At 34.0% G+C, this 13897-nt stretch overlaps 2 protein-coding genes across 4 annotated transcripts; both read left to right on the top strand.

The window, feature by feature from the left end:
* The first annotated feature begins 341 nt into the window (after positions 1-341).
* Positions 342-3297, top strand: polo (Serine/threonine-protein kinase polo). The gene is made up of 7 exons (XM_034337392.2): positions 342-633; positions 1032-1256; positions 1333-1550; positions 1640-1935; positions 2046-2342; positions 2576-2976; positions 3045-3297. Exons 1-7 carry the CDS (start codon positions 541-543, stop codon positions 3240-3242), a joined length of 1728 nt encoding a protein of 575 aa, XP_034193283.1. The 5' UTR covers positions 342-540; the 3' UTR covers positions 3243-3297.
* Positions 3298-3444: 147 nt separating this feature from the next.
* LOC117610236 (putative multidrug resistance-associated protein lethal(2)03659) lies at positions 3445-13828 on the top strand. 3 transcript variants are annotated; one of them, XM_034337377.2, is made up of 18 exons: positions 3445-5047; positions 7040-7104; positions 7160-7249; positions 7412-7561; positions 7643-7753; positions 7824-7958; positions 8120-8324; positions 8401-8623; positions 8686-9342; positions 9424-9938; positions 10020-10301; positions 10395-10624; positions 10709-11217; positions 11304-11534; positions 11652-11986; positions 12057-12302; positions 12369-12671; positions 12737-13828. In XM_034337377.2, exons 4-18 carry the CDS (start codon positions 7488-7490, stop codon positions 12872-12874), a joined length of 4194 nt encoding a protein of 1397 aa, XP_034193268.1. In that variant the 5' UTR covers positions 3445-5047; positions 7040-7104; positions 7160-7249; positions 7412-7487; the 3' UTR covers positions 12875-13828. The 3 variants fall into 3 exon arrangements, with proteins under 3 accessions (XP_034193268.1, XP_034193267.1, XP_034193265.1); XM_034337376.2 differs by lacking the exon at positions 7160-7249; XM_034337374.2 differs by having other exon boundaries at positions 7040-7249.
* The last annotated feature ends 69 nt before the right edge of the window (positions 13829-13897 follow it).

The raw sequence follows: 13897 nt of genomic DNA, 5'->3' as shown, positions 1-13897 counted from the left end.
TAAATTGTGTAATTTAAATTTAATTTCCTCGTCTTCTAATTATTTAAACTTCTATTTCTATCAATATATCGATCAATTAAGAAAGATTATTATTACTAGAGGAAATGAAATATAATATATTTTATGTTACAGATACATTTTTATAAATACTTGTAAAAATATTTAAAACTGCAGCGACGAATATATTGGAGGTTATTTATAGAATATAAAGAAGAAGAAAAAAAAAAATGAACTCGCAATGATTTTTCATGAAAACATGATTTGACGTTATTTTACTGCTAGTTACTTCTAGTGAAAAACGGTACGGTATAGTTGGTCATACGCACAAGCATACTCGGGATTGGTCAACAAACTGGGATTTAAATATTGAAATCCGTTGCCTTTCTTGCGCGAGTAAAAGCAGCAATTTGTATTTCGCAGGAAAGTTAACGTTCAATATATTTCTTTTCATAAGGCTGGGAGAGGATCCAAGTAATTTTGTACGGAACACAAAGTTTTACACTGCATATTTTGCAATTACCCACAAAAAAGTAACACAAGATGTCAAAGGACGAAAAAGAATGCATTATTCCAGATGTGATATACGATGTAAACTCTGGAAAAAGTTATACCAAGGGCAGGTTTTTTGGAAAAGTAAGTTTGTTTTTTCGTATTTGATTTTTCTTTACTGTAAGAGCACACCCACAAGCTGATTATATATATATATATATATATATTTTTTTTTCTATTTAAGTACAACTTTTTTTTTCGCTCACGAAGAAGTGTTATTTCTTACATAAACATGGCAACATTACACTTGTTGCTTTATCCTCGTAGATTTATGAAGATCATATGTAAAATATATACATCAACAGATACGTTGTTTTAATCTTTCGTATCAAATATTAAAACCAATTTGGCTAGATGTATAAAATATTAATATTTGGAAAGACATTGTCTTCATTCTGTTGGAAATGCGTATCACACGATGAGCAAACAATACATTTAAAAAGAAAAGTTGTCGCTTAATATTTATTTATACAATTTTACAGGGTGGTTTCGCAAAATGCTACGAAATTAGGGAGTCAAAATCGCATCGTACATTTGCTGGAAAAATTGTACCTAAATCACAAATTACAAAAAGCAATCACAGAGAAAAAATGACGCAAGAAATTTCCATTCACCAAACCCTGAATCATAAAAATGTTGTTGGCTTTTATGGATTTTTCGATGATCCACATAACGTGTACATAATCTTGGAATTATGCCGCAAAAGGGTAAACGATCTATAAGATTTCTCTACGAGTATTTTAAAAGGATGTAGTTTGTTAAACGGATCATTGTATTTTCTAGTCAATGATGGAATTACATAAACGTAGAAAAGCCTTAACAGAATGTGAAACGAGATATTACATGAAGCAAATTTTAGACGGGGTAAATTACTTGCATCAAAATAAAATTATTCATAGAGACTTAAAATTAGGTAACTTATTTTTGAGCGACGATTTGCAAGTTAAGATCGGTGACTTTGGATTGGCAACCAGACTGGAACACGAAGGAGAGCGAAAAAAGTAATTGTTTGATATGATGTAGAATGCGTATCTAAAAATCGAAAAATAATCTAACTTGTCTTCTTGCTCTGTTCTTGCTCTGTTAATAGAACGCTTTGCGGAACACCTAATTATATAGCACCAGAAATTTTAACTAAAGCCGGTCATTCTTACGAAGTTGACATATGGAGTATCGGATGCATTATGTATACCTTGCTAGTGGGTAAACCTCCATTTGAAACGTCCAGTTTAAGAGAGACCTATGCTAGAATTAAACAGGTTCAATATAAAATTCCTAGCCATATCAATATGATTGCAGTGAATATAATATCTAACATGTTACAAGGAAATCCGTCTAAACGGCCTTCGATATCAAAATTAATGACAGATCCATTCTTTACTTGTGGTAAGTGTCGCGTATCGCGTATCGCGTATCGCGTATTGGTACGCAGAAAATCGGTGATTATTTATTTATTTATTTATTTATTTATGCGGTACATGTGTTACATGTTACAGGTTTTATGCCGCTCAGTTTACCTCTATCGTGTTTGACAATGGCACCTCGTTTAGATATGTTAGAAATGCATAATCAACGCAAACCATTATCTGAAATGAATACTAATGTAGGAGGAGAGGGACAAGACTTGGTATTTCGAGTACCTATTAGTCCAGCTTGTAAGACAAAGCCTGCAGATGCAATGAACGAAGTTCAAAAAATGAATCTCGACATCAAAAAGATGCTGCAGACGTTACGAGAGCAGCTGGCTGCTGTGTTAAAATCTAAACCAAGTAGAGAAACAACTTCGTCAGCAGGTACGATGATTCGTCAGCAGGGGTTCAGATGGCCCATTTATTATCCCATATTCCATGAACGGATATATTCAAGATATCCTATCTGATTTTGATCCTGAAAGCTCAGGCATGAATCTTCTAATAATAATAATAATTTTCTTCTGATCGAAGCTAATATGTGTTTAATAGCGGTAGCGTTACTATTAAAATTGAAATGATCGAGTTAAATAAATTTGATTGAAATTATTTTTCAGACGAAATGACAGATCCAGCTGCACAGCCTGTAGTATGGATAAGCAAATGGGTTGATTATTCGGATAAATACGGTTTTGGGTATCAACTTTCCGACGATGGAGTCGGTGTAATGTATAACGACGGCACTCGGTTAATAATGTTAGCTAATTGTTTTAATATTCATTACATAAATCGCGATGGGAATGAACTGTATTACACGGTCAGGGAATACCCGGGTGAATTAGAAAAGAAAATGAAATTAATGAACTTCTTTTTGAAATACATGAAAGAACATTTAATGAAAGCTGGTAGTTCAGTTAGCGTGAAACCAAGCGATGCAATGTCTAGGATACCATACATGTATCAGTGGTTCAGAACACAGAGTGCTGTCGTTATGCAGTTGACAAATGGAACGGTACAGGTAAGTTGAATAAATATTATTTAAATTTGATAGATAAAAAGTCTAATAAGATCGCGTTTCCTTTCCAGATCAATTTTCTGGATCATACGAAAATTATTATGTGCCCGTTAATGGCAGCTGTCACGTACATAGATACAGAGAAGAATTTCCGAACTTACAGATTTCAAACTATACAAGAAAACGGATGCTGCAAAGGTTTGGCGAAAAATTTAACGTACGCTTACGAGAAACTTGTATTAATGTTATCGAATTCTCAAGCTCGATAATTAGTAGTGAAAGCTCTAGTAGTGGGTTAGGAAAAAAAAACAACAACAACAACAACACACAATTCTGATACAACAGTGTATTATTTTAGATGATATCTTTTTTTCTTTTTTTTAAGTAAAACCTTAATGATGCCTTTATATTTGGCGAATAACAAACCCAAGTAGTTATTTTATTTTTATTTTATTTTATAGAAATATATAGAATTTTGCTAGATGTTTTTATTATAACAGTGAAAGAAAACATCTATAAATCATGCAAGTAATTGAAATAATTATGCAGGAGGTCTTTCATGTTATCAAAGGACCTTTTATGTTTTTTTTTATCGTTTCAGACAATTAAGTTATGATCGTAGTTGTTCGCCCAATGACTCATACTTTGACGTTTTTATAAAAACAACGAATATTAAATTGATATATTTTTTCATGACACATATATACAATATATGTAGATACATATATGTATATCGCTCCTCGTTAAACATCCGAAATAATTAGGAAAGAATAAGTTCTCATAATAATAATTGTCATCACGCTTTGATGGAGTAGTGCAATTGTACATTCGTTTATTTATCAGTATACGAGAAGAATAAGCGAGCTAATTTTCAATATTTCAGTCACGATTAATAAAAATATTTGTACTTAACTTTTCAAATTGATACTTGACCAATAATTGATGTTTCTAATTCTACGAACACGTGTAAAATACATATGTACAAACGACGCATTACTAAAACGTACTAAAGCTTCCGATTCTCTAGACTTTACAATATAGAAATGAGGATATAGAAATGTTTTTAATTATAAAATTGATTACACGGTACCTAGATGAAAATAAAACGAAGATTTTTGAATAGAATAAGCATATCGAGACAAAGAGGACAATACGTATTTATAAGATTTAAATTGATATTTTAAAAAATTATATTCTAATGGATTATGAAAGAAGAAAAGAAAAGAAAAGAAAAAAAAAATAATGATATATAAATATTAAATATACAAATGTACATACATACATAGACACATCTTGTGGTACTATACACAATACATATTGTATAAGCGTATCGTATAAGCATGAAAACAATTGTAATAATAGTATTATTTTTGTAAGTAGCCTATGATACAGTTTTGAAGGTGAAATAAATTGTTTTCCTACTTAAACACGTTCTTTATAAAGTTTTATTAGTTGTTGGTGTTAATTAATTCTGGCTATCGGGTTAGGTTAGGTATGGTTTCGATAGGATAATACCAAAATTGTTATTATAATAAAGTTGCATAAAAAAATAACAAACTATTGAAATAAAATATAGAGGAAAAAGAGGCAGTTGTAATTTGGGGAAAAATGTTTAGTTGGAATCAACATGTTGCATGTAAACGTAAAACTATACGTATATGAGAATTTACAACGAATCGAAGAAGATTATAATTACGCAAAAACGAAATATTGAAAATGACGAAAATGACGAAAATGACGAAAATGAGGAAAATGAGGAATGAGAAAATTGAACGAATTCAATTGATATCAGCAGCGACCAGGGGGTAAATGTAACGATGTAAACCGACTTTATCGACGGTACGTACAATGTGGTACAATGTAATGGAATTAGGATACGTCATAGAACGAAGAGGAGATGCGAGGCTCGCGAACGAAAGGCAAAACCTGATTCAGTAGCGGCGTGGGCTTTGCGCCAAACATACGCAACTTGGGTTTGTTGATGGCCGTTTAATTACTATAAGGAAGTAACTTTAATGCATAAAGTGTGATATTCTATTGTAGAGCGGGAAACGAACAGTACTAAAGAAAGAGGGTGAGTACAGATACGTATGTATGTATGTATGTATGTATATAAGAAATGTTTCGTAGAATCAAGTCAGCTGTTCGTGATGAAGTTGTTCCTTCCTAAGTTGTAGTCGCGGTGTTAGAAGCCAAGGTCAATTGTATATGGTACCACCCGGTATACCGAGAGCTGAAAATATCTTTTAGATTGCTTCTAAAATTTCGATGCATTCGGTAAAGCAGATCCTTTTAAATAGATTAGGCATGTCCCGTTACAGCAGCCGTGCTTAAGAAAGTATTAGAAAAAACTGTGATTTGACACAGTGAATTTGATTGATCGGCAATATCAGAAGGTCTGAAATGGTCTAAAATGGTCTAAAATGGTCTAAAATGGTCTAAAATGGTTTGAAATGATCTGAAAATAAGAAGAACGAACGATAATAGAAATTGTTTTTTTAACAAGTAGTTTGAAAAACAAACTTTCCGACTTTCACCTTCATTTTATGTCACATCTGCGCGAAATAGATAAGATGACGCGGGTTATTTACTGGCTGTACATACAGTTATTCTTGTACGTATTAAATGAAGTTAGAAGGAATGTTGGTATCACGCAAAACATTACACATCACGCGTTGTCCACAATTGACCCGTTCTCAACTTCTGTCTCGATAACAATAATTTCACATAGCGTCGTTTAGTGTAACCATTCCATTAGTCGGATTATGTTACACAACCAACGATGATGACGATTAATAACGAAACCGAATAAAAGATAATTTAATAATTAATTGAAATTGATATATGTATGTATATTTATGTTTATTGAAAATAAGGAAAAAGAAGTTATTCCATCATCGTGATAGATTTGAATGTTTCGTTTGAATCCCGCTGAACGTTTCGACGTCTCGTTGCATAACACATTTCTATTGTTCTGAACGAATCGTATAATAGTATCTTACTTAACCCATTAATACCTAAAGTTACGTATACGCAATATTTTATTATGCCTTGTATGGTCAGAAATATGTTGGTTTTCTTTTTCTTTTAGTACCTTGTAGAATTTACAGCGGCCTGATCGTCAGTGTATTAAACTGCGTTAAGAAGAAAAAAAGAAATACATATTTGTATATATAATACATACGGAACTTTACCTCCTTCCCGGTATCACGTATTTACGTATTTACGTATTTACATATTTACATATCTTCATTTCGCGCGCACAATAAATTTGTTAAGATCTTAAGAATAGTAAAGAAGGACGGTTCGTTTACCTTGTTCGCTAATTGTTTTACGATTCCGTGCGTGTAGACATCCGAGTATGCGAGCAAAATCAAGGTTGATCGTGTCATTGTGTGTTATATGTACTCTATTATTACCGACTGAATTCTAATGGCGTTTCTTTAACTTGAGCATCATCATCATCATCATCATCATCATCATCATTATTACATAAGTATCATATATGTAATATTTTCTGTGATAAAAATCTCTGTTGAATAATGATGACCAGCGTAATTTTCTTCACGGTTTCTATACGATTAGAAGAATTAACATGTAGGGAAACTGAAACTGTTTCGCGAAGATGATAATTCGTCCAAGAGTTTCCGAGTCTTTTCCTTTTTCTCGCAACGAGAATAATTTATAGCAGTGCAGATAGTACATATAATGCTGAATCACGTATGACAGCAAAGATTACTGGCATTATTTCATCTTCGTTTCACGCAAGATATTCTATCGGCACATGATAGACAAAAGACAAAAAAGAAAAGGGGGGTTGCAGCAAATTACTTGACTAGAATGTTGAAATTATCCTACGTACTGTCAGCGAAGAATAAGTATTTAGGTATCCCGGTAACGCACACTACAAAAATATCATTCGACCTTCCACACTCGTTATTTGATCAATGACAAAGCAAAAGTTAACGTGATAAAGAGAAGAAATCAGCATACATATGTACATACATATATGTATACACTGTGACACGGATATGATACATATCATCTCTTTTTCTTTTAAATACAGGTGCTGCGACCGATATACGTCTTACTTTCATCCATGAAACGGTTCCGTGTCAGAAGAGAAGAACAGTATGTATCCCGGAATTTTAAGATTGGATTAAATCTGTCATATTTCTCTAATTAGAGATTGCTCAATTTTACGGCAATTATTAATCCACTCGTAAGAAGACTCTTTGATGAAGAGATAAGCTACCTCAAAGCTAAACCACCTTGTGTGCGTCTGTATATATTATATACATATCTTTCTGAGACATACATACATACATATATATATGTATGTATGTATGTATGTATGTATGTATGTAGTGAGAATCCTTTTCGTTTTCTATTTCTTTTTCTCGACTTTCTCGGAGACTAATCAAACAAGATTTTTCAGTTTGCGAACAAAGTATCATTAAGGGGCTAGTTAATGTACCGCAATCGGGATCGGAATTGCAATCGCATCGTAGAAGATGGACTCGAGCAGTGTCAAGTCGAAACCGAATCCACGAGAAAAGGCCAATTTAATATCGGTATTGTTTTGGTGGTAAGTTGCGATACTAAACGGTATACATATTCCTGTCTTTCAAACTTTTCTACTTATTCCTTTTTGTTTTATGATATGCAGGTGGACAATAGATTTATTCAAGACAGGATACAAGAAGATTTTGCAAACAGACGATTTGTATAATCCTTTAAAGACCGACAGATCTCACGTGCTCGGTGACAAACTAGAAAAGTTGGTTAAAATCTCATTGTAAATTGTATAAAGAAAGTTTAATCGTTTAATGTGTACATCAACTTTTCAGACGATGGAACAACGAGTTGGAAAATTCGAGAAGGCACAAACGACAGCCCAGTTTATTGAGAGCTATTTTTCGCACTTTTATATGGGAATACGCTGCGCTTGGTTTAATGCAAATACTCAACGAATTTATAATAAGGTATCAATCGTTTATAAAATAGTGTGAGATTATCGGATAGTAAAGAGATTAATTCGTTCGAGTAACGAGTAAACAGTAAACATTTCGAAAACGAATTCATATGTATATGTATATGTATTATTATTATTTTTTTTTTTTTTTTTTTTTTTTTTTTTTCAAAGATTAGGAACACCTATACTGCTCGGAGGATTGTTACGTTACTTCAAAAAGAGCTCGGACGAAAGTTACGAGACTGCACTTTTATATGCGGCTGGTATTTGTTTAGCAACAGCAGTGAACGTCGTTACACTTAATCAGACAGTTTTTGGCGCGTTCCACGTCGGTGCGAGAATTAGAGTCGCCGCTTGTTCCGTTGTTTATCGGAAGGTAATTTATAATAGATAAATTTTCTTTATTATACATATACCTATATCTATACTATACATATATGCATACTGTATAGGCGTTGCGGCTTAGTAAAACAGCTTTAGGCGAAACGGCACCGGGCAAGATAGTTAATTTGTTGGCTAACGACGTGAACAGATTTGATCTTGTTTCCATCTTTATTCATCATATGTGGTCCGCCCCGCTCTCTGCGCTGATTATAGCATATTTTTTGTATACCGAAGCAGGATATGCCGGGCTGATCGGTATTGCCGCGGTCTTCGTTGTCGTGCCGATTCAATGTAAGTTTCTGTTAACTCGATAACTCTATTTGAAATCAGTTTTATCATTTATTTTATTTTAGCGTACACGGGAAAACTATCGTCCAAGTTTAGATTGCAAACTGCTATAAAAACCGACGAAAGAGTCCGTCTGATGGACGAGATCATATCAGGTGTGCAAGTAATAAAGATGTACGCGTGGGAGAAACCGTTTTGCGCTCTGATCGAGACTGCACGGAAATTAGAATTGAAAGTAGTTTCAAAGAGTGCCTACATAAGAGGCATTTATATGACGTTTAATTTGTTCACTACCAGAATGGCTCTTTACTGTACGCTTATCAGTATGCTACTGTTTGGAAACGAACTAACGGCTGATAAGGTTTTCGTTTTCTCTTCGTATTTCAACATATTGGCGCACACCATGTCCGGAATGTTTGTACGCGGTTTTGCAGAAATAGCCGAATGTATGGTAGCCGTAAGAAGATTGCAACATTTTCTCATGTACGAGGAGTTTCGCGAAAATAACTTTGCTCTCAACAAATTTGCGGCCAGCATTAATGGTAGCATTAACAATGATTCGAAACAAGCTTCTAACAAAACATCCAAGCCTGATATACCATATGCAGACGAAGATACGAACGAGTATGAAAGTCTCGATGATTCCATAGAAAAGAGAAAGCACAATGGTCTGGTAGTTGTTGCTAATGATTTGTTACAGAAGACGGCTAATCTTATGGGAGGTAAATACGCAAAGACTGTCTATTTATTTTCATTAAAACTGTTGAAAATGTTAAAATGTTTAAATACCATATATATTACAGAGAAGAAACGTTCTTCTGCTTCTATATTGAACAACGAAGAGACGTATGCAGTGAAAATGGTCAACCTCAGAGCCAAGTGGGAACCAGGTCAGTCGGAGAATACGCTTGAAAATATAAATCTGGAGATTGAAAAAGGAAAAATGTATGCAGTGATTGGTATGGTTGGAGCTGGAAAGAGTTCTTTTCTCTCCGCTATTCTTGGTGAAATAGATATAGTAGAAGGTCATGTTAAAGTAAACGGAAGCCTAAGCTACGCAGGACAGGAAGCATGGGTTTTTGGCTCCACTGTTAGACAGAATATACTATTTGGTCAACCGTACGATCGTCATAGATATCAGAAGGTTGTTAAAGCGTGTTCTTTGCTTCGAGACTTTAAACAATTCCCTCAGGGTGATCAAACAATCGTTGGAGAAAGAGGAAGTTCTTTGTCCGGAGGACAGAAAGCTAGGATCAATTTAGCTAGGTCTCTTTATAGACAAGCAGACATTTATTTATTGGACGATCCTCTAAGCGCTGTAAGTGCTCGGCTTGCTATTATCATTTCAATTATAAATAAAAAAATCTGACATTCACTCGTGTGTACTCGTACGTTGCAGGTGGATACACACGTTAGCAAGCATTTATTTGAAGAATGTATGCAACGATATTTAGCTGGAAAAACTAGGATCCTGGCTACTCATCAATTACAATATATAAAAAACGTAGATTCTATTATTTTAATCGAGCAAGGGAAAGCTACAGTTTTTTCATACTATCAAGACTTGTTGAATCAACGACCAGAGTATGCTGAACTGTTAGCGGCTGAGAACGTAACTAACGATGATTCTTCTTTGGAAAAGAGTGTCATGCGAAGACAATTTTCATCGTCAAGCACCAGAGTATGTTGGTTTACGTTTACGTTAATTTATACCTAATTTATACCTAATTAGGTATAATTGCTATAGAAATATATATATTTTTTTTCCAAGTAGAGTCGAACACCGGATGCCAGTAGCGGAGGAACAGACGACGAAGAGGAAAACGATGACGCTGAAAACTTTAACGACGGTTTAGAAGGAACTTCCCGCGGAACAGTCAAGGGACCAATATTTATTAAATATTTCCAAACTGGTGCTAATTTATGTCTCGCAGTAACGCTTTTATTACTCTTTATATTAACACAATTCATCGCTAGTCTCAACGATTACTTTGTTCCTATATTGTAAGTGTTAAACCACTTACCTATATGTACATCTACACTATACGCTACAATTCTATAAGAATTTCTATTTGAAATATTTCACAGAGTAAGCGAAGAAGAAACACGGAGTTATTTACTTAAACAGACTGCCTTGAATGCTACCAACGACACAGTTATAGAAAAGTTGGATACTTTTCATATTTCTACCGTCTACAGTTACATGTACATTTACACAGCCATAGTTATTGGTCTGTTTTGCATTGGCATTACAAGGTCGCTAGCGTTTTACAAGGTGTGCATATTATGCAGTCAAAGATTACACGACATGGCCTTTAATGCACTCATTAGAACAGGCATGAGGTTTTTCGATACAAATCCGAGCGGTCGTATCCTTAATAGATTTTCCAAAGATATGGGAACCATCGACGAATTATTACCAAAGGCTGTACTGGACGCTGGTCAAATATGTATGATGATGTTTGGTTCATTAATAGTATCGTGCATCGTTAATCCACTTTTCTTAATTCCAATTCTATTCTTGGGTGCTGTGTTCTACTGGATACGAAAAGTATACTTAAAAACCAGCAAAAATATCAAGCGTTTGGAAGGAATGAGTAAGTGCCAAATTCAATTTCGAGCTGGACAAAGCATGCGATGTTCATAATCTACATATTATAATAATAGTTAAAATTCTTGTCAGCTCGCTCTCCCGTCTTCACTCACTTAAACGCTACTCTAAATGGATTAACTACTATCAGAGCTTATGGCGCACAGAATATTTTAAAGAAGGAATTTGATAAATTGCAAGATGTTCATACTTCGACCGTTTATATGTACGTAGTATCGAGTAGCGGCTTTGGATTCTCATTGGACATCTTCTGTTTTGTTTTCACATCATTGGTTACGTTCAGTTTCCTTTTATTGGAACAATGTAAGAATTTTATTGATATTTTCTTCCTTTTTCTTTTTCTTTTTCTTTTTCTTTTTCTTTTTCTTTTTTAACGATCATTACCGATCATTACCGATCATTACCGATGAAATCTTGCAGCATTCTCTGGTGGTGAAGTAGGTCTGGCCATTACCCAAGTAATGGCCATGACTGGAATGATTCAGTGGGGTATGCGACAGAACGCCGAGGCTGCAAATCAGATGATGGCTGTGGAACGTGTACTAGAATATACAAACATTCCAGCAGAACCGAATTTACGCGATAGAGGGAAATTTGCAAAGAAAACTGATAAGCAGGCTGCGCTTCCAGCTAATGCTCCCAAGAACTGGCCTACCGATGGAATGATCAGATTCAGGAATGTTTATATGCGATACGCTGAAGAGGATCCTCCGGTATTGAAGGGATTAAATCTTGTCATTAATCCTGGTGAAAAGGTTCGTCACTGTTCTAGAGAACTGAATTATTATAATAAAAGTGGAAAATTACAGAATAAACGTTTCACAGGTAGGAATTGTTGGAAGAACAGGTGCTGGAAAATCCTCCTTGATTTCAGCATTGTTCAGATTGGCAAAGATCGAAGGAGCGATAGAAATTGATGGTATAGACACGGCGAGTTTTTGTCTAGAAGATTTGAGACGCAACATATCGATCATTCCTCAAGATCCAGTTCTTTTCTCGGGTACTTTGAGACGTAATTTAGATCCTTTCAATGAATTCTCTGATACAGCTTTGTGGGAGGTGATCGAAGAGGTACGTCAACATTTTAAAATGATGAAAAGAGATATTCTTTTTTCAACCATCTTGTCCTTGGTATAGGTGGAATTAAAAGATGCTGTTCTGACTATCGGTACTGGCTTAGAAAGCCGTGTATTAGATAGGGGTAGCAATTACAGTGTTGGCCAAAGACAATTGGTCTGTTTGGCAAGAGCTATCTTAAGAAATAATAAAATACTGATGCTCGACGAGGCAACAGCTAACGTGGACCCGCAAACGGATGCTTTAATTCAGAATACCATCAGGAAAAAGTTCATCAAGTGCACTGTACTTACTATTGCTCATCGATTAAATACCATTATGGATAGCGATAAGGTCTTAGTTATGGATAAAGGTCGTATGGCGGTAAGTAAGATATTACTTACTATAGTAAAATAATTTTTATTAATAATAATAATAAATCATTTTAGGAATACGATCATCCCCATATACTGTTACAAAATAGTTACAGTCAATTTACCTCGTTGGTAAAAGAAACCGACCGCGCTATGTACGACCAATTACTTAGGATAGCGAAACAGTCTTACATTGCCAAATACGCAAATTAAGCCCGGGTTCAAGTTTTCAAACCCCGTGGCTGAAACCCTGAATCAGAAATGAAATTTCTATCTCCGTGCCCGTAGATTGACGACAACCAATCTAACGAACAGAATTTTCTACTGATTCCAGTTTTATATCAAGTATTATCAAGTATAACTTCTAAGCGGCAACGATATTAAAACAATCATATTTTTCTATCTTCCTATTTTCATAGACATACACCTAATCGTAAGTATGTATAGGTATTTCGTAGTACTTTAAATGGAAATACTGCTGTGCAGTGTACTTGAATTTTTATTTTACACCAGAAGTAAGTAAAAGTCGTCTATATTTACAATTTTCAAGAATTTTCAATAACTGGAACATTTAGCTGTTGTACCTATAAACATTTACGACTTACAAGATGCCAAATAACAATGTATTATAAGGAAGATATAGTAAGATAAGTAGGTAATAATGAATATACATTTACAATATGTATATTACAATTGTATTATATTACGTAAATGGATAATGTACTATAGTTTGAATAACTATAATATTTTATAATATATACATATGTACTTTATACTGTGCTCGACGAACCTATATGTATATTTACCTATTATACCTATTATACCTATTATACCTATTATACCTATTATACCTATTATACTTATTATATGTAAAACTTAATTCGGTGTCCTTTCTTTCTTTCTTTCTTTCTTTTATTCAAGTCTTATTTTTGAAAAGTAATAGTAACTTTTCAAATCTAAAAACACTGAATTAACTTGTACATCTAATACTTGTACCAATATGTCGTTACAATATTTGTCGAGTCGAATGTAACTGCCAAAGTATGTTGTAGATACATTGTGTTTGAAACAACGCGTTTATCATGTGGCCCCGAGTACATTAATTATAAATAAAATTTTACTTTTATATACATTAATGGTATAATAATAATAATAACAGACATTTCATGTTTTATACTTTATTTTAGGCCTTTTTATACCGTATGTATCGAAACGCAAGAGTTGCGCTTCGAACTT

Source organism: Osmia lignaria, chromosome 13 (genome assembly GCF_051020975.1).
Source record: "Osmia lignaria lignaria isolate PbOS001 chromosome 13, iyOsmLign1, whole genome shotgun sequence".
Classification (NCBI taxonomy): Eukaryota; Metazoa; Arthropoda; class Insecta; order Hymenoptera; family Megachilidae; genus Osmia; species Osmia lignaria.
This window is presented reverse-complemented; position numbering and strand designations above follow the sequence as displayed.